Here is a 21,392-nt window from a genome sequence, read left to right on the forward strand (position 1 = left end):
TCAGCCTGACCAATGTCCCTGCAAGTTACTAGAATGGATGGTGGCTCTTTGGCTCAATTGAGTCCTTGAAGGTCTGAACCTTTTATCTCCTTATGAGTGCGTCTTTCACAAAAGTTGGTCTCCAATCGATCCTTCGTTTGTGAACCACAGTTTGACAGGCCTTTTCTCAGCGCTGCCACCCTGTCGCAGTTTTCTTCAATTTTTGTAAGGCCTATGACCAAGCTTGGCGCCATCACACCCTCTTTAGAGCCCCTACCGATTTTTATTCGCCACTCCCTGCCCCACTGGTTGCAGAGAGTCTGGATTGGCACTGTCCTCGGCTTTACATTAACCAAGGAGAATGGCAATTCACAGGTCACCATATTAAGCGCCCTTGTTTTTCTCATTGCTATTATCGGACTTGTTGCCTCTGCCAGACCATTGGTCACCCCTGCTCTGTACGTGGATGACCACTTGGTAGTCTCTGTGGTATGACAGCTCCAGTTTGCCATGTAGCACACGTCCACGTGGACATTCTCGCATGGTTTTCAATTCTCTCCCCTTAAGTCGAGGGTGGCGCATTTCTGTCACTGTACTGCTAGCCATCCTAATAGAGAGCTCTACCTCGACACCCAGCACCTGACCATAGTCCCCCATTTCCGCCCCTTGGGTCTTCTTTTTGACAACAAGCTTACTTGGTTGCCCCATATCCATCATCTGAAGTAAACTGTTTTCTTGCCACACCTCTTGAGGCATTAGTTCTCTGTCACATGGCTATGGCTGTCAAGTTTATAGATCACCTGCTCCTTCCACGCTGCTCCTCTTGGATCCAGTTCACCATCATGATATCTGTTTAGCCACTGGTGCCTTTCATACCAGCTTCACACCTACATGCTGCCCACCCTGGGGTGGTTTTACCAGTTGGGCTCCATATCACTTCTCTCCATCATGACATCCATCTCCCCTCTTTATTCCCTTCCCCACGTTCTCTCTTGACAACACCCCATTGGTCAGTTCCTTGGCCCAGATTAAGATGGACCTCTTTCAGGGTCCAAAAGTCTCCTTCATTCCAATGGTGTTCCACTGTTCGTTCCAAATGCTCTTATGGGAGTTTCAGGATGCCTTTGCTTTTATACACTGATGGCTCTACATCCACCAACCATGTGGTATATGCCTTCACGTCTTCCATTGGCATGGAACACCATCTCTTCCCTGCCACATGTGGGGTGTTTACTGTGGAATTGATAGCCATCCACTGGATCCTCTACTTCATTACACAGTTCTCACTCGTCTAAGTTTTGTTATGTATGGAGTCAGTGAGTGGCCTTCAGACTATCACTCGGAATTTTTCCTGTCACCCCTTGGTCTCCGATATCAATGACCTTTTCACTGAACTTGGTGATGCTGCTCATTCAGTTCATTTCCTCTGGGTTCCTGCCCATGTAGATACCCTGGTTAATGAACTTGTCAATCGTCTGGTTGGGAGGGCAGACACCTGTACCCCATTCTCCACATTTACTCTGGTGGTGGATTTTTGTCTTTACATCAAATCACTTTTTACTCAATTGTGGGCCAACTCGTGGGAGGCTACCCCACTTTCTAATAAACTTCACGCAGTCAAGGAGAAATCCACTTGATGCTATTTCCGTTGTCTCTTCCAGCGGGAATCTACCATCCTCTACCGTCTTCATATTGGCTGGTTTTTTACTCTGCAATGGACTGCCCCTCCCTTTGTAGTTGTGAGGCTCCTCCCACAATGATCCATGTCTTTCTGGACTGCTCCTGACTTTTGGCTGTTCACATTAAAAATACCCCCCATGTTCTCTTTCTTGAGTGTTAGGGGACGACCCTTTTTATGTCTGTCCTCAGTTTTTTTGTGAAAGTGTTTTGTCCTCTTTAGGTTTAAGTCCTTGAATTTTCCTTTGGAGGTATGGTACTTGCCTCCACACTGGCCAGTTTCTGACCGCCTTTTCCCTCCATTTTGTCTGTTCTGTTGTGCAGTTTTGTTTCCCCTTTTCTTGTGTCCTCTTCCCCTGGTGTTGTGCCCATTGTACTGTGATAATGGTATGGTGTGGATATCGGAACAGGTCAGCGGCAGTGCTTGTGCCCCATTGCATGTGGCTTTTCTGGGGCGCCCCCACTCTACCCATTTCTAAGCACTCCACTTCTGTTCATTAATCTTCCTGCTGCCCTGACATCCCTTTTCCTCTCTTTGTTTGCCTCTTATGCCTTTCACTTGAGTGGACTGTGCTGTTTGTGCTGTTCCTCACTTGATTTCTGCCATCTTAGATTTTGGAACCGATGACCTTGCTGTTTGCCCCCTCCTCAAACAACCAACCAACCATCCATCAATACACTGCCATACGCAACGACCGTCATCTGGTCCAAGGAGGCTATAAGGGTTGGATCTATGGTGTCATTTAGACAGGTTAGGTTTCATTTATGCAAAATCTTAAAGGGAAGGTCTGGAAAGCAAAGCAGTGAGTATATGACGTTAGGGCTGTGGTTCCAGAGATGGTGCAGGTAACTGGAAGGTAGGACCAGAAATATCGAAACTGTCGCCACTGATAGATCATTGTAATAATAATCCCTGAGAGCTGTCTAACAACATTTGTTGTAATACGTACAATCGTTGACTATGGAACCTGCTACTCAAAAAGAGCCAATACAACACCACTTTTTGAAAGAATTCTTTTTAGTTGCAATTACCTCCATACGATATTCAAATACAGGTTTCTCAGCGTGAAATACGTGGAGCCCAAATTATCCCAGTAACATACACTACTAGCCATTAAAATTGCTACACCAAGAAGAAATGCAGATGATAAACAAGTATTCATTGGACAAATATATATTACTAGAACTGACATGTGATTAAATTTACATGCAATTTGGGTGCATAGATCCTGAGAAATCAGTAGCCAGAACAATCACCTCTGGTCGTAATAACGGCCTTGATACGCCTGGGCATTGAGTCAAACAGAGCTTGGATGGCGTGTATAGGTATAGCTGCTCATACAGCTTCAATATGATACCACAGTTCATCACGAGTAGTGACTGGCGTATTGTGACGAGCCAGTTGCTCGGCCACCATTGGCTGGCTCTGAGCACTATGGGACTTAACATCTATGGTCATCAGTCCCCTCGGCCACCATTGACCAGACGTTTTCAACTGGTGAGAGATCTGGACAATGTGCTGGCCAGGGCAGTAGTCGAACATTTTCTGTATCCAAAAATGCCCGTACAGGACCTGCAACATGCGGTTGTGCATTATCCTGCTGAAATGTAGGGTGTAACCAATGGCACCCTATACCATCACGCCGGGTGATACGCCTGTATGGCGATGACGAATACACGCTTTCAACGTGCGTTCACCGCGATGTCGCCAAACACGGATGCGACCACCATGATGCTGTAAACAGAACCTGGATTGATCGGAAAAAATCATGTTTCGCCGTTCCTGCACCTAGGTCCGTCGTTGAGTACACCATCGCAGGCGCTCCTGTCTGTGCTGCAGCGTCAAGGGTAACCGCAGCAATGGTCTCCGTGCTGATAGTCCATGCTGCTGCAAACGTCGTCGAACTGTTCGTGCAGATGGTTGTTGTCTTGCAAACGTCCCCAACTGTTGACACAGGGATCGAGACGTAGCTGCACGCTCCGTTACAGCCATGCGGATAAGACGCCTGTCATCTCCACTGCTAGTGATACCAGGCCGTTGGGATCCAGCACGGCGTTCCGTATTACCCTCCTGAAACCACCGATTCCATATAGTCCATACTGCTGCAAACGTCGTCGAACTGTTCGTGCAGATGGTTGTTGTCTTGCAAACGTCCCCAACTGTTGACACAGGGATCGAGACGTAGCTGCACGCTCCGTTACAGCCATGCGGATAAGACGCCTGTCATCTCCACTGCTAGTGATACCAGGCCGTTGGGATCCAGCACGGCGTTCCGTATTACCCTCCTGAAACCACCGATTCCATATTCTGCTAACAGTCATTGAATCTCGACCAACGCGAGCAGCAATGTCGCGATACGATAAACAGCAATCGCGATAGGCTACAAACCGACATTTATCAAAGTCGGAAACGTGATGGTACGCATTTCTCCTCCTTACACAAGGCATCACAACAACGTTTCGCCACGCAACGCCGGTCAACTGGTGTTTGTGTATGAGAAATCGGTTGGAAACTTTCCTCGTGTCAGCACGTTGTAGGTGTCGCCACCGGCGCCAACCTTGTGTGAATGCCCTGAAAAGCTAATCATTTGCTTATCACAGCATCTTCTTCCTGTCGGTTAAATTTCACGTCTGTAACACGTCGTCTTCGTGGTGCAGCAATTTTAATGGCCAGTAGTGTATTATATTAGCTTTGTGGAACTGATAACAACTAGCTTGGCTTGGTGCTGCAGCGACTCAGGAGAGGAAAGCAGTGCACTGTACTGCCATAAGTAACTTTTGTGCCTTCAGTTAGCTTTCTAACCCACTCCTTGACAGAGCATAAGAATATGTCGGAGTAACAAAGGGTGTATCTTGTTTCTTTCATCTAACTTTACCTCTCTCCCTTTCAAAGGAGCTGCTGGCAACTGAGGTAGTGCTTCAGGGACGACCTTCAATGCACAGACTTTCACTATGTGTACAACCATGGTATGAATGGGGAGTTACAGTTCTACATTAAAGAGAGTTGTTATCTCAACTTAAGTCTCTTGGCTGGTTTTTTTTTTTTTTTTTTTTTTTTGAAATATCTGTCTTCTCACTTCTTTGATGTAGCCTGCTATGAACCTCTCTGCTCTGCTAACCTCACAATATCAGAGTAGCCTCAATTATTTGCTAGATGTATTCCAAACTCTTTCTTTAGAGTTTTTACCCTCTACAGCGCTCTCTAGTACCATGTATTAATGTATTAATTGATGTCCTACCAGCCTGTCCCTTCTTCTTGTCAGTGTTACCCATATATTCCTTTCCTGTCCGATTCTATGGAAAAACTACTCATTCGTTGCCTTATCCGTCCACCTGATTTTCAACATATTTTGTAGCACCACATATCAAACACTTAGAGTCCCTTCTTTTACGGTTTTTCCACAGTCCATGTTTCACTACCATACACTGCTGTGTTCCAAACGTACATTCTCATAAATTTCTTCCTCAAATTCAGGTCTGTGTTTGATAGCAGTAGACTTCTCTTGGTCAGGAATGCCCTTTTTGACACTGCTGGTCTGTCATTTATATCCTCCTTGTTCCGTCCATCATGGGCTATTTTGCTGCATAGATAGCAGAATTCCTTAACTCCTCCTACTACATGACACCAAGCCCAATGTTTAGTTTCTCACTGTGCACATTGTATACTGTGCACATTGTATATTGCCTGTCTTTCCTTATAGCTTACAACTATTTTTCTCAGAATTCTAATATCTTGGACCATTTTACAATGTTGAACGCTTTTCCAGGTCGACAGATCCTATGAATGTCTCTTGATTTTTCTTTAGCCTTGCTTCCATTATCAACCGCAACGTCAGAATTGCCTCTCTGGTGCCTTTACCTTTCCTAAAGCCAAACTGACTGTCATCTAACACATCTTCAATTCTCTTTTCAGTTTTTCTGCATATTACTCTTGTCAGCAACTTGGATGCATGAGCTATTAAGCTGATTATGCGATAATTCTCCACTTGTCGTCTCTTGCACTCTTTGGAATTGTGTGGAAGATATTTTTCCGAAAGTCAGATGGCATATCGCCAAACTCATACATTCTGCACACCAATGTGAATAGTTGTTTTGTTGCCACTTCCCCAAATGACTTTAGAAATCGCAGTCGAATGTTGTCTACCCCTTCTGCCTTATTCGATTTTAAGTCATCAGAGCTGTTTTAAATTCTGATTCTAATCCTGGATCCACTATCTTTTCTATATCGACTACTGTTTCTTAACCCATCATAGAAGCCTTCGATGTATTCTTCCCACCTATCCGCTCTGTCCTCTGCATTTAACAGTGGTTTCCCCATTGCACTCTTAATGTTACCACCATTGCTTTTAGTTTCAGCGAAGGTTGTTTGACTTTCCTACATGCTGAGTCAGTCCTTTCAGCAGTCATTTCTTTTTCAATTTCTTTACATTTTTCTTGCAACCGTTTCGCCTCAGCTTCTCTGCACTTCCGATTTGTTTCATCCCTAAATTACATGTATTTCTGGATTCCTGAATTTCCTTGAACATTTTTGTACTTCCTTCTTTCATCGATCAACCGAAGTACTTCTTCTATTATCCATGGTTTATTCCCAGCTACCTCTTTGTACCTACGTTTTTCCTTCCAACTTCCCCGATGGCCCATTTTAGAGATGCCCATCCCTCTCCAACTGAACTACCTACTGAGCTACTCCTTACTGCAGTATCTATAGCCAGATAGAACTTCAAGTGTACCTCTTCTTTCCTTAGAATTTGCGTATCCCACTTCTATGTGCATTATTCATCCTGACTGATTTCTTAAGCTGCAGCTTGCTCTTCATCATTACTAAACTGTTATCTGAGATTGTATCTGCTCCCGGATATGCCTAACAATCCAATTATCTGACTTCGGAATCTCTGCCTGACCATGGCGTAATCTAATCGAACTTTTCCCTTATCTATAGGCCTTTTCCAAGGTCCTCTTGTGATTCTTGAACAAATTATTCGCTATTACCAGTTGAAATTTATTGCAGAACTCAATCTTTCTCCTATCTTTCTCCATATTCTCCTGTAACCCTTTCTTCTATTCATTCCCCTACAACCGTATTCCAGTCCCCCATGGCTACTAGATTTTCATTCCCCTTCACATACTGAATTACCCGTTCAGTACCGTCGTATACTTTCTCTGTCTCTTCAGTCCGCAGCTCGTGCTCTAGTTGCTAGCGTTACTGCCTCTGGGGCACAGGGTCCCGGGTTCGATTTCCGGCAGGGTTGGGGATTTTCTCTATCCAGGGATTGGGTGTTTATGTTGTCCTCATCATTTCATCATCATCATTCGTGACAGTGGCAAAATTGGACTGTGTGAAAAACTGGGACTTTGTATGGGGGCTGATGACCGCGCAGTTGAGTGCCCAACAAACTCAAACATCATCATCTATCTCTTCACCTTCGGCTTGAGACGTCGGCATGTATAACTGAACTACCGTTGTCGGTGTTGGTTTGCTGTCGATTCTGATGAGAACCACGTAATCACTGAACTGTTCGCAGTAACTCACTCTCTGCCCTACTTTCCTATTCACAACGAATCCTACTCCCATTACACGATGCAGCTGTTGATATTGCCCTGTACTCATCAGACTAGAAATTCCTGTCTTCTTTCCACTTCATTGCACTGATCCAGATTGAGCCTCAGCACTTCTCTTTCCAGATTTTCTAGTATTCCTGCCACATTCAAACTTCTGACATTACGCGCCCCGACTCGTAGAATTTTATCCTTTCGTCGGTTATTCAGTCTTTTTCTCGTGGTCACTTCCCCCTTGCCAGGCCCCTCCCGGAGATCGAATAGGCGCCTAGTACGACATATTTTGCCAATGGAGAGATCGTCATGACACTTTTCAATTACAAACAACATATCCTGCAGATACACATTAAGAGTATTTAATGCAGTTGTTTCCATTACCTTCTGCATCTGCAAGCTGTTGATCGTTGCTGATTCTTCCAACTATAGGGGCAGCTTCGCATCCCAAAAGCAAGAGAATGCCCTGAACCTATGTCCTCTCTTCCGCCTTCTTTGACTAGGCTGTTGGCTGACTTCTTACGCTGAAAGTTTTCGGCCGCCATTGGTGGTTTTTTTTTATTAAAGATTTAAGCAGCAGCGGTGTTCGAACCCGAGACCGTGGTTATTACTAATCGCGGATACTACCTCTATACCTCGGGTGTTGCTGTTGGTACAAGCTAACAAACTTCTTTTTCCTTTTCTGCAAAATGGTTCAAATGGCTCTGAGCACTATGGGACTCAACATCGTAGGTCATAAGTCCCCTAGAACTTAGAACCACTTAAACCTAACTAACCTAAGGACATCACACACACCCATGCCCGAGGCAGGATTCGAACCTGCGACCGTAGCAGTCCCGCGGTTCCGGACTGCAGCGCCAGAACCGCACGGCCACCGCGGCCGGCCCCTTTCTGCATATAGATTCATTAGCCACTGTCTGATGTGATCATTGGGTAGCTTTGCTTTTCCATTTTTGTGTACTCTCTTGCCACTCCAGGGCTTCCACATTCATCTTCTGAATCTGGCCGCATATATCCTTCAATCTCTTTTCAAAATTGCAAGCAGAGACTACGTATTGCCCAAAGGATGGATTAAGCAATTCAAAAGAGGATGACACGCTTTGCCCATAAACAGCCTCATGGGGTGGTAAGCGTGTACTCTCACGTACCTTTCAATTCTTGGCTCCTATTATGTACGGTAGCACAGCATCACAGTCAGTACAGTGACTTTTTACACAATAATAGGTTTCTACTACTGTTCTGGGCATTCTTGGCATTGGCTTGGACACTAGACTGTAACTCCCTCATCGGAAAAGTAGACACAACAGCTTCATTAATTTGGACATAGAACCAGTGCCCTGATCTGCTATTATGTTCACTTGCACCCGCAACTTTAATAACAAGGATTAATCATTGCCTGAGCTACTGTTTCCACTTGCTGATTCAGCACACCAATCACGGATACAGATCATGAAAAAAATTAAGTACTGTTAACAGTCACTGATTCAATACCAGTGTTTATCCAAAGGAACCAAGAACGTCCATACTGATCATCTGTTGGGCTCAGATAACTTACGTAATGGAATCAGTTGGCGAGTAAGCTAAGCTGACTGTATGCACAGTACGCAGTTCTTTACGTGCTGTACCACATCCTGCTTCCGCATTCTCTACCAATACTTTCCTGCAACGCACCATTCTGTTGTTCACCGACCCCACCACGCCCTACCAAGATACGTAGAATGAGTAGCCCAACTCAACGATTTATTATGTACCCTTGGCGGCGTGACTATTCGTCTACCACATCCTGGTTGTTTGTATAACATACCATGGTCAACACTGAACCTAACCTGTGTCGTGAATTGCTTAGAGAGTGGTTACTTGAAGAGGTCAGATACATAGTCTTAGTTGAATTAATTATCAACCAAGAGAGTATCCGGTACCTCACGTAGGTCTAGTTCGAATGCAGGTAAAAAGCAGTATTATATTCTTTCAGTGTAAATAAAAAAGTATTATCTTCTTCTCCTCTAAAATAGTGCTGACTAAGATGAAACATTACTGAAAAGCTTTTAAAAACTTCAGCTAATGCCAGTTTGTTCTATGAATCACCACTAGCATGTTCTCAGATCTAAATGCCAACATCCTGTATGTCTTTTAGACGTGGCGATACCATTGTAACACTTGACATGTATTTATGTGCCGCTCACAATGTTTTTTTTTTTTTTTTTTTTTTTTTTTTTTTTTTTTTTTTTTTTTTTTTTTTTTTTTTTTTTTGCACAAGATGAAGAAATAATACTGACACAAACATTGTGTTGATGCAGTATTTTTACAGACAATTTAGTCGTTGAATTAACATTGTGACACTTGACAAGCATCGTAGATCAATTTAGATGTGGGACGTATTTAAGTTTACGTTGTGCTTTACACCAAGAATGGTACAGAGATCGATCTTTGGACGTTTAGATGTTCTTTCTAAGCTGGTGTTTAGCTAACAGTGAACACCAGAAAATCCTGAAGAAGATCCCAACTGCGAGGTAGCAACGTCGCTTGTGTAGAAGAAGTTGAACATGACGTGGCCTCATATCCTCGGAGGTTTTACCTGCAGTGGTCATAACGTTCTGGCTCATCAGTGTATGTCCTAAACTTTAGGGAATGCAATTTTGTACTTGCATATAATATAAGTGGTTAGCTGGACACCATCACATGTGTTCTTCGATCCTAAAACCTGTTCAAGTTTTAGCCAGTGCATGAGAAAAAAATCTTAATCTGTGTTTCAGATGCGGTCATAAATTCCATGGTGGATCTTAGAGAGTGGTTCCTTGAAGAGGACAGATACATACCAGATGAGAGCAAACGACCTCCAGACAACAGCTACAAAAATGACTATGACTTGTTTGGCATGGACGGATCTTTCAAGAAGCTGCAACTGGACTGATCATCTAAGCTTAATAATTCCTCACCTCAACTTGCTCTTTAACATTTTTTATGTTATTGAGTTTCATTATATTTGGTCATCACTTGAAGTTTTCTTAACAAAGTGAAGAGTAAATCTCCTTGCATATTTTCTGCAAGCATATTTCCCCAAGTAAATTACAAATTACCTGTACAAACGTAAATAACGTTTTACAATAGGTTACATTCTCTCAATGCCTGACACTTTAGATTGTCGTACATTAATTTAGTTTGATAAAGGCGCACTCTTTGATTTGTTACACGTATGCACTATAAATCACTATTATTATATCTTATATGGAGGTTTTTTTTTCACTTTCAACACTTCTATCCAGCTAGGGACGAATCACAGCTTTTATGCCTCTTTGTGAGCTGCTGTTAGTCTGTTTTCACAGATGTTCTTCAACTGAAAAGTAAAATTTAGTTCTGAAAACCCGTTCTTTGTATGTCTGAATGGGGATACTTGCAATTTTAGAGTTCCTTCATCTAGTATCTGCTGATTCATATTCCTTGGTAGTTGTATTGCACTGTGCCGCTAGTCAATTAACACTCTATTGCATGTGTTGCCACTTGAGAAAAACCGTAAATTTACTTTAATGTTGAAGAAACCGCCGGTGTATTCAAAACGTTGACATCTTGCAACACACACAGTTTGGCTGTATCGAGTTAGGCCGTGTTTAGCTTCATTATGCTGGTAGAAACGGTTCAAAATTCATCATCTCTGCTGAAGGTCACGTCTACGTAAACACGCATGAAAGCAGCAGACAGATTAAATTGTTTCTGCCACTTGTAATTATATCTTCAACGCATGTAAAATGATGCTCAATGATAGCACAGATAATGTTTCCATGACTCTACAACTAAACGATTAGTAACTAATGTTTCCCATTTGTTACCATATGGCAAAAAACTTAAAATATTGAATAAATCAAAATTAAATCAAAGTTAATATGTTCAGCATGTTAAAAAGTACTTCATGTGTCAGACCCTACCCCCAGATACTTTTTTTCACTGAAACTGATCTCCTAAAAAAGTGTCATGCAATAAAGCGTTAAGTTTGTGAATGTTAATGCTGTAATTCTTTGTATATACTCTTTGTCCCTTTTTAGTCTGACTTGGTGTTGTGGTGTTGATCATACGCACTTAAGCAGTATTACAATTCTTTTCATATTCCCAAAACCCAACAATAAAATTGATGCTTGACATTTAACTGGAACGTTAACTTATAGTGGTTCCCAAGTGTGTGCTTGACATGACTGTTCCCGTATGTGGCTTACCAGTATTGTAGTAAAAGTACTGTTCCTAGATCCAAATTGCAGAAAATTGGAATTTAGGGACAGGTGGTTTAAGAACTGGGCAAGACAAGGACGTAAAAGACTGTACATCCCCAAAAAGGAAAAAAAAGACATTTACAATCATTAGACAAACATTTCCTTGGAACATATTATGAACAAAGTTGGTTCTCTGGTACAACTGTATTCAAAAGTGCTATTTTGTTTATCAAAAGTATTAACTTTAGGGAGGTAATAAAAAGTTTACAATAAACCTCAGAATTTGTCAACCAGGTAATTAAAATTTAATAAACAACTTTATACATGCATAGCCAATAGAGTTACGTGTGGTTGGGCCCTAAGAATGAAAGGGGTGCAATCAATTCATTGAGTTTAGTTTGAGTCTACAATATCTGTTATTCTATACATTTATTGAAAACATCAACCAGTAGCACCTTAAAAATTTGACTTGGTCACAAAAATCAAATACAGTCACTGTATTCATAAACGCAATTCTTCAAAACCATCATTTTAACAACAGCAACAAAACATTAATAAAAGACCTAGATTAAATGACATTTATATGAATCAAGCATCATAATCAAATACAGAAGCAGCACAAGATAATAAGCTGGTGCAAAGGAACTTCAGAAACATATTGAGTTTAAAAGATCAAATTTATACCGTGAATACTGCGACAATTAAAAACAATAGCTTCCCTTTTAAAGGCCCATCGATTTCCTGGCGTTTGAATACACTGCTATAAACATGCATCTACATACATGAACTTCATTCGATGTCTGCACGGAAAAGGGAAGAGAAAAGCTGACCTGAAACAGTTCAGTATCAGAAACAAATAACAACCAAGTTTATTCTGTCACCAGCATGAGCTATTCATCGTAGGCACAAACAGAATAACAGCCTCTTTAACCACCGAGCGTGTCGGCGGCTCGTGCTATGTCTTTACATCTTTGCCAACTGGGGCGATCCGGCTCTGTCTAGCCGCCGGGTGGCGCTTCGGTCGCCTGTCAGTTGAGACTTAGGCTAAAGTTCCTTGGAGCAGCTTGTTGGCCACATTGGCAGTGAGTCGGTCGCACTCAGGGTGACAGATAGATGAGAGGCACATGTGACGTAAAGTGAGCTGTTGACGGAACTTACGGGCGCTTGATTGACTAAGTGGACGGTAGTCGGTAGAGATGTGTTGGTCAGCAATGCTTGGGCCAAATGTCGACACAGCCGGTTTACTCTGGTTTAACCAGGCATAGTTGCTAATGTGGGTGTTAGAGTTCCGTTCATTTCTGGTGCCTTTTTTACTGCCCTTTGGGGGTAAGGTACTTGTTACTTGGTTGAAACATATGCTCCCATGTTGAAGTTGCTCCCACTATGCTGGATTGCCTGTGGTTCTCCGTCATTCTGTCTCATGTGTTATACTCACTCTTTAGTCCTTCTGTTTGAAATTATCTGAGTGCCATATTGGTGTGTTTTAAAGTTTCTTTTAATTACAATTTGTTCAGTGTCTGCTTATTTTGTCAGTTGCGCCTGAAATTGCCATGAGTTCTATGCCGCCACGTATGTTAATGACCACGGAGGTCGTAATTGAGTCTCATTTGTGTTGGAAGTTGTTGCTTTCCTGAATAATGTAGTGGTAAGCAAACGCTAGAGGCCCAATGAATCTTAAACTCTGGTGAGATTGGGCCCCTTTCAAGGAAATTAATATTTATTCTTTTAAATATAATTGTCGTTGTTGGGGTATTAGCCCTCAAGATTTGCGTGTTACCTTTTAAGCCACATAAGTTAATGTGTCTGTGTACCGTGTGATTTCCTTGTTATTACATTAACTTGTCATGCTTTATTGTAAGAGTAACCGGTTAATCATTCTAGTAATTTATATTGTAAAATTCTCGTTGTTATACGTAAGGTTTGGCTGGGGCTTCGGACCACGCTCACATTGAGCTTCATATCTTGGTCTGAGAATTTTCGTATGTTCTGTGATTAGTACGCATGAATTATAAGTTTGCTTGTTTGCTCTCGACCTTCCGAGCTGTTCGCAGCATTTGAAGGCGGTGCTCCGGCGTGTTATTTGTAACCCGCCGTTTCATCGGGCTTTTCTGATCGATGAAAAATTGGATTCTGTGCTGATACCAGACTTGAGTAAATTTACGTTACTGCAGGTTTGTAAGTTATGTTCATTAATTTCAAGCACCCTTTTGGCCAGCCAAATATTGGAATTGTAATCTTCAGCATCATTGCTGTTAATGTTAGCCTAGCGCTAAGTGTATGTTTGAGACATACTTGATTGTACGATTTGTTTGTTAGTCTTTCTTAATTCTGTGCATTTAATTAATTCAGATTACATGATTAATCATCTATAGGATCAACTGAGGTAATTTTGGAATAATTATCTGTATCATTTGTATTTTATTAGTGTTTTTGTAAATAGTGCAATAAAAGATTGTTGCCTTGTGAGTAACAAATTATTTGTTGTAAATGACCTGCACCTTTCCCACGCCCGTTTAGTTAGTTTCTCACCCTACAGCGTCCACAGTCATTTCAATCAGAACATGTTGTTGTTGTTGTGGTCTTCAGCCCTGAGACTGGTTTGATGCAGCTCTCCATGCTACTCTATCCTGTGCAAGCTTCTTCATCTCCCAGTACCTACTGCAACCTACATCCTTCTGAATCTGCTTAGTGTATACATCTCTTGGTCTCCCCCTACGATTTTTACCCTCCACGCTGCCCTCCAATACTAAATTGGTGATCCCTTGATGCCTCAGAACATGTCCTACCAACCGATCCCTTCTTCTGGTCAAGTTGTGCCACAAACTTCTCTTCTCCCCAATCCTATTCAATACTTCCTCATTAGTTATGTGATCTATCCATCTAATCTTCAGCATTCTTCTGTAGCACCACATTTCGAAAGCTTCTATTCTCTTCTTGTCCAAACTATTTACCGTCCATGTTTCACTTCCATACAAGGCTACACTCCATACAAATACTTTCAGAAACGACTTCGTGACACTTAAATCTAAACTCGATGGTAACAAATTTCTCTTCTTCAGAAACGCTTTCCTTGCCATTGCCAGTCTACATTTTATATCCTCTCTACTTCGACCATCATCAGTTATTTTGCTCCCCAAATAGCAAAACTCCTTTACTACTTTAAGTGTCTCATTTCCTAATCTAATACCCTCAACATCACCCGACTTAATTCGACTACATTCCATTATTTGTTTTTGTTGATGTTAATCAGAACATACACGTATTAAAAACATCTAGCAAACATTACGTCTAACCGATGGCATACATTCGGTACAAGATTTGTCTCCTATATAGCAAACATAATACGCACTGTGTAGACACCTCAATATTACTGATATTAACACAATAACATTACAGTACCTGTTAAGTGTATCATGCTGCTTGGCACAGATCGCTGTATACCTATCATGTAATTCCGCGTGCCTAATATACAATTCTAAACCAACACACTACGACCAATGTCCATGGGCCACAAATCCCGGCATCTCGAGTCTGTTCAGCGCAACAGATACACAAAAGTGCGTTGCTTGCGGGCGACCTCGCATCACAAGACTACTCTCGTCTTGCGGTAAGAATTCTACAGGTGGCCGACCAGCACCGTCAGCACTCGTAAGTCTGCTCACAGTTCCCTCTCCCAGCCCTCAGCGTCAACAGATAAACACCACACAACCCAGTGACAAGCTGCGGAAGATGGTGCCATTTTAGGAAAAACACAGGGGTGTTTTTCACACTGCCCAAGCCTCAGTCGTTTTACAATCACTTTACCTAAACTCGCACACTCAATGTAAATACAATTAAGAAATGATTTCCGAACTTCGATTACCGTTTTGCAACAACTGTGGAATATTTCAGAAGAAATGAAACTTTGTGCCACGCCAAGACTCGTACCTGCATTTCTCGCTTTTCGATAGACGTCACCTTAACCATTCGAACACAGTGCGAGCTCCAGGAAGATACCAGGACAAGCTGAAGTTAGGGTCCCTCCTGGAAGCGTGATCGAATAGCCAAAATCGTTAAGGTGACCGCTAGCAACACGCTAGAAATCCAGGTTCGAGTCCCAGTCCGTTCATTTGTTCTGAAATATTCCACAGCTGAAGCGGAACGATAATCTAAATTTGTGACCCATTTGTTAAGTGAAATACGACTCTTGATCGTCACTGCGGTAAATGCTCCTTTGTACATGCATGTATGTCCTAATATACATTACTTAGAATTACATAGTACAAAACAGATACTCCATTGCACTGTAATGTAAACACGACTATCGGTAAGAAATGAAAGTGCACACGAGCAGCGAGAAAAACGGTTTTTGTTGCACTGTAACAGAGAAGTGGCTGACATATTCTGACGCTGATCATGGTCTATCAAACAATAATGGAATAGCCGGTCTCTGGCTGCCCAGTGGCGTAATGCGTCGTGTGTCACAATGCTGTACCGGAAGCCACAGGTTCGAATCCTGCCTCGAACAAGGACTTTTATATCCATTCTTCTATTTCTGTCCTTGGGTGTAACTTAGCTTGCACAATGAGTTACTATCGTTGCCGTAACGAATTTGCAGAAAATGGAGCTGGTGGTTTTAAAAAAATCCGTAAAAAGTTGTTCTATTTAAGACAACAAAAAAACGTTAATTTTTAATCTTTAAATAAAAAATTTGCTGCTGATGTATTTAAAAAGTTGATAGATTATTATTACTGTGTTGTTGTTGTTGTTGTTGTTGTGGTCTTCAGTCCAAAGACTGGTTTGATGCAGCTCTCCATGCTATTCTATCCTCTGCAAGCCTTTTCATCTCCGAGTAACTACCACAACCTACAACCTTCAGAATCTGATTAGTGTATTCATCTCTTGGTCCCCCTCTACGATTTTTATCCCATATGCTTCCCTCCAGTACTAAATTGGTGATCCCTTGATGCCTACCAACCGACCCCTTCTTCTAGTCAGGTTGTACCACAAATTTCTCTTCTCGCCAGTTCTACTCAGTACCTCTTCACTAGTTACATGATCTACCCATCTAACCTTCAGCATTCTTCTTTATCATCGCATCTCAAAAGCTTCTATTCTCTTCTTCTCCAAACTATTTATCGTCCATGTTTCACTTCCATACATGGCTGCACTCCGTACAAATTCTTTCAGAAAGTTACAAAGAAGTAATGTACTATTCATCTCAAGTATGTAACAAATTTAGATTGGTAACGCTGTACTAAAAAGTTCTAACATGTTTAAAATAAGGTTTCGTAATATTAATAATCGTCTTTTGAAACGAATAATCCACTGCCAGTATTACAATCTTAATTCCGTATTAAAATAATGCTGAATTTCTTCATTTATAGGTCTACAGCCTCAGTGCATCTTCTAAATGATGAAACCATTGTGAAAATTTCCGCAGGAAGTCAGTTTCATTGTGCAAGATGTCTTTATTACACCATTTATACATATCACATTACTGGCCAGTTTCGACCTTTGACCATTTTCATATGCATGCGTTGGTGATGTGTGCGTCCCCTAGCGTCACGTTCAAAACTATTAAATATGTATGGCTTTGCACAGCACAACTTGCTTCCAAGCGTACGTTATACAACACGTTATGTAAAGAAAAACACTAATAGCAGCTCCGTTCCTCTTCCTTGCAAATTCATTTAATGGCATGTGTTCTTGTTCTTCTTCAGACATAAACATAGCCTCCTTGTGTATATTTCTGAGGAACCAAAAGAACACATACAGTTTCAAATTAGTCTTTGAAATATAAATTGTTGCAACAAATAAAAACATTTCGTTGAACCGTTATTTGAAACATTTGTTCAAATATCATACAATAGCACCATTTGAAATACGCTGCTCTGATTCTTGAACAGAACCACCATCGACGAGTTCACAAATTCGTTTTTGAGCTTTCGTGTACTATACCGTTTTCCAAGTGAACCTACATTATGTTTTGTGTTGTTGGCAGTGCCCAAAAGTCGGTCTTTGATGTCCAGCGTAGCTCTTTTGCCGGATGGTTTATGACATCCCAAAAAATTGGAACATTCCGCGAAAATCAGGGCATCTGGCAACACTCATAATATTTTTGCAAAGGTTACCACTTACATTTATTTACATTAAGAGCTAACAGGCTGTCGTCGCCCAAGTCCAGTCCAGTAATAACTAGGGTGAAACGGAACTCCACTGATAAAATTTTTGAGGTTCTTGAGGGATATTTTCAGAGAAATTTAGTACATCGGTCCCGCCGTCTCTGATAGCTCGGTTAAGAGTAATATGATTTAATATGATTTATTCTGTTTGTTATCCCAGTTTCCTTTGTTTCTTTAAAAATACCTATGTAACTGAAAAGTCGGTGGTGGTGGCCGACTAGTAAAGCGCTTACCAGGAAATGGCAAGATCGCGGGAAAGAATCTTGGTCAGGCTACTGACTTTTCAATCAGTCCTTTAACCTAGCATTCACCTCTTGATGAAGTGGATATTCGCCAGGAATTGCCTTTCGTTTGGATTCCACATTAAATTGTAGGTCTTCTTTCCCTGTTTGGATAACTTGAGTACGTTAGGGACACGCAAGTTGCCTAAATGGTGTCCAATTGAAAGAATTGCATCATGCCATTTTTTAAATTATTATTATTACTACCTGTTACCTGCAGCCGCACTCGCATATCAGTAGTTTTGTAATAATGAGTGAGTGTGAGTATGTAATCTATTGTATGTGCAATACTGTATGTACAACGTGTACTTTATGCAACAAATAGTGTGGAAGTACGTATTCAACACATTGAAGGTTGCATAAGCATTGTATGCATTACTTTGAAGTGAATCACTTAGCACATACCAACCAAAAGCAGCATTTTCGCAAATATGGTAAAGTTCAGAAGTCAAAGAGTAGATAGCTTTTTCAGTGAGTAAATAGTTTCCCCTAATATACGTTATTATCTTCAAATTAATAAGTATCTTGTACTACACACTAAAGCAGCTTATGTTCTTCCTCAGGGTTCAAGCTGTCTCCTTGCCAAATTTCATCGAAATGGGTTCAGTGGGTTAGCATTAATAAATTTAAAAGTAATGTTTTATGAAGCACTTTTCAACGCATCTCAATGTTTATGACGTCATGTTCCCTAAACTATGAGTCGTACAATGATATAATTCTACAGGTGCGTTCCATGTTATATGCGAACACTGTCTGGAAAATGTTAGCGAAATTAACACGTCAGGCAGTTTTACTGCTAGGATAGGGAAATGTAGCGATAAACTTCTTTTCCTTCGCCATTTTGTAGGGGTTTTAAGAGAGAAAAAGTTTCGTAATGGTTCGAAATTACGTGTAGAGCTTGTTACAAATCACCAAATTCTCGTTCTTATATACGGTATGAATAAAATCTGGGCATTAGCACGTCGTAGCCTACACTTTTTTTTTCTCAACCCCGCCTCTTTGATAAGTAGGTAGCTTTACCCCCACAGTCATCTTTTCCTGACAGTAAGTGATATGTCAACTACGTTCGGTCCAATGACTTTGGAGGAGATGTGGAACATACGAAATGCACACCAGGTCGGAACGGCCCGACTAACGTTTGGAGCAAATTTTGGAGGTCTCAACTGTGAAAAATTTTTAGGAAAGCTAGAATCCGTTTATTCAAACATCTATATAATAAAATTTGCAAATGAAGATGTAAAATAATATTTTTCGTTTGTTATATCAATAAACTAATTAAGTGTGTTTAAGTCCGTTCCGCCCCGTGCACAGAGCGAAATGCACTCAGGCTATTTTATTATGACACATCTTACAAGTAAGCTAGGATTCATCTTCCTTAGTATGTAAGTCAACACACGCTATGAGCCCATTGCTCCCAGTGCTTCCTGAAAGTCAGAGTTGTGAGCCAACAAGGAGGATCCAGTTTCTTCAGCCATTTTCGTTTCGTTGTGAAGTGGGTGCGGGCATCCGTTTCGTTCTGCGAGATGACAGCCTAATCCGCGCAGTTCTTTGATATGTAAGTTAACCCTTGGGGCTGATGTATAAAATGATTGAGAATGTATGCAAAATTTAGTTTACTGACAACATTTATTTTCCCAAAACAAAGACAGACATAAATTATGCTAAATAAGTTATGATTGAATATCGTAAACGAGTAACAGGTGGTTTAAGACCACAATGGACAAGGATCCTGGGTGGCAGAAGTGAGTCAAGTACTCTGGCCCTAAAAATGCGAATAACGAAATCTGAATTAATCTGACACTGAGCAGACTCTGATTGTTCAAATATACAGAAGTTTACATAAGACCACAATGGACAAGGATCCTGGGTGGCAGAAGTGAGTCAAGTACTCTGGCCCTAAAAATGTGAATAACGAAATCTGAATTGATCTGACGCTGAGCAGACTCTGATTGTTAAAATATACAGAAGTTTACATAGGTGCAGCTGACAGCAAGTGGCGATTGAGATCTGTACGCCCGGACAAGGTCCGAGCAGCAGTACGTTACCCCGTTTGCTTCGTGTGGCGATGTAACTTGCAGCTGGTAAAATGTGTGCGGTGGAGGCGAGACGTAAGGCGGCACCTGTGAATCGAATGTGGCCATGAAAGAAATGCAAAATCGCACGGTCTAGCGATCAGGCAGACGGATCGCAATTTGCTCTCTACCAGAGCCCTGAAATCACGGTAGATTTCTGTGTGTGACACACCCGTTCGCTGGTCGTACGAAGGACCAATTTGGCTCGCTTATACGGCAGAGCACATAAGGATACCAAACGTCAAGACTAGTAAAACAAATCAGTGTGCCCTCGGCAAACGAGTAGTCCCAGACGTTTGAAATCACACTGTCGGTACAGTAAGAACTTCACCACAGGCTCCCCAGTCCAAACTACCTACAAGTGAAGTCAGTCTCAGGACAGGTCACAAGCACCAACCACACATGCCAAAGCATCGACCAGAAGACTTTTTACCAGATCAAAGTCCAGCACCCGAGTGCTTCGCACCTCTCCAGAAAAAAAAAAAATCCGTTTTCCCGCAAACTGCACAAACGACACTGCCTTCACACAATCTTGAGCAAATCGTAGGGCTCTTGACGCGCTAAATCTCCCCTGCCACACGACAACACAAACTCATGTCAAACCAGGGCAAGAGTTACGAAACCTTTGTCCCTGGAAAAAAACGAAACCACCAACTACTGGCTTTTTTAAGTTTTCACGGAGGGGCAAGATGTCTTTTCTGAGGTCGCATCGCTCCCCATGGCAAGAAGCGAACAGATACAATCTTTTATATCTTTATCTAAATCGCCTTTGAGGTGGAGCTTGTTAGTCCTGAGGTGTAATAAAGATTCAGTCTCTAAACGTTTCTCAGACGCCAGAGTTTCTTATACAACTGAGGCGGCCAATGGAAGTGGGTCACAGGCCTATTTGCCATATCGGCGAACACGAAAACTTGTGAATTTTTACTATGTGTGGCTCTGCACACATTGCCTGGTTTACAACTCCACTGTGTAGATGCATCCTTTCGGTCAGTCGCACCAAGCCCAGCCTTTGGCTGGCGCCAGTGCAGGTATAGCAGCATTGTTTGGCTGAAGATCTGTCTCAACAAGGGGCTGCTCTGTCTGCCCTCTACGGCTGTGGGCCTGTCTGGCAAGATTCACTGAGGGATGGGTTCGCCGCCAATTGTTTTCCACTCCCAACATGCGGTTTCCACGAGCTAAGGACCATAAAAATACCTCATGCTTTTAGCGCCCTACCAGGCTCCATCAACATCTGCTCAGGCTGTTAACTTTATAGAATCTCACTCAAGGTGCGTATTGCTCATTGATTTACCCTGCTCTATCATTCATTTGGTCTCAATCATCAAACACATACATTCTCAAATTCTCAATGAACAAAGAAATCACATGTGTAATCTGTTTGTCTTATTACCTAAGTTGTGTAAATTTGTGTATTATTTTCTACAACATGAAAACAAATACGAGCACATAATCAGAGCATTAATAAATGTG

The 21,392-nt window shown here is 41.7% G+C and overlaps 1 protein-coding gene across 1 annotated transcript in view; it reads left to right on the forward strand.

Moving 5' to 3' along the window:
* The window catches only part of LOC126187637 (alpha-tocopherol transfer protein-like), a 139,436-nt gene extending 128,232 nt beyond the window's left edge, over positions 1-11,204 (forward strand). The window contains exon 6 of the mRNA XM_049928835.1: positions 9,960-11,204. Coding sequence (XP_049784792.1) covers positions 9,960-10,117 — 158 coding nt within the window. The 3' untranslated portion in view covers positions 10,118-11,204. The remainder of the gene's footprint in view (positions 1-9,959) is intronic.
* The last annotated feature ends 10,188 nt before the right edge of the window (positions 11,205-21,392 follow it).

This window comes from Schistocerca cancellata, chromosome 5 (assembly GCF_023864275.1).
Source record: "Schistocerca cancellata isolate TAMUIC-IGC-003103 chromosome 5, iqSchCanc2.1, whole genome shotgun sequence".
NCBI lineage: Eukaryota > Metazoa > Arthropoda > Insecta > Orthoptera > Acrididae > Schistocerca > Schistocerca cancellata.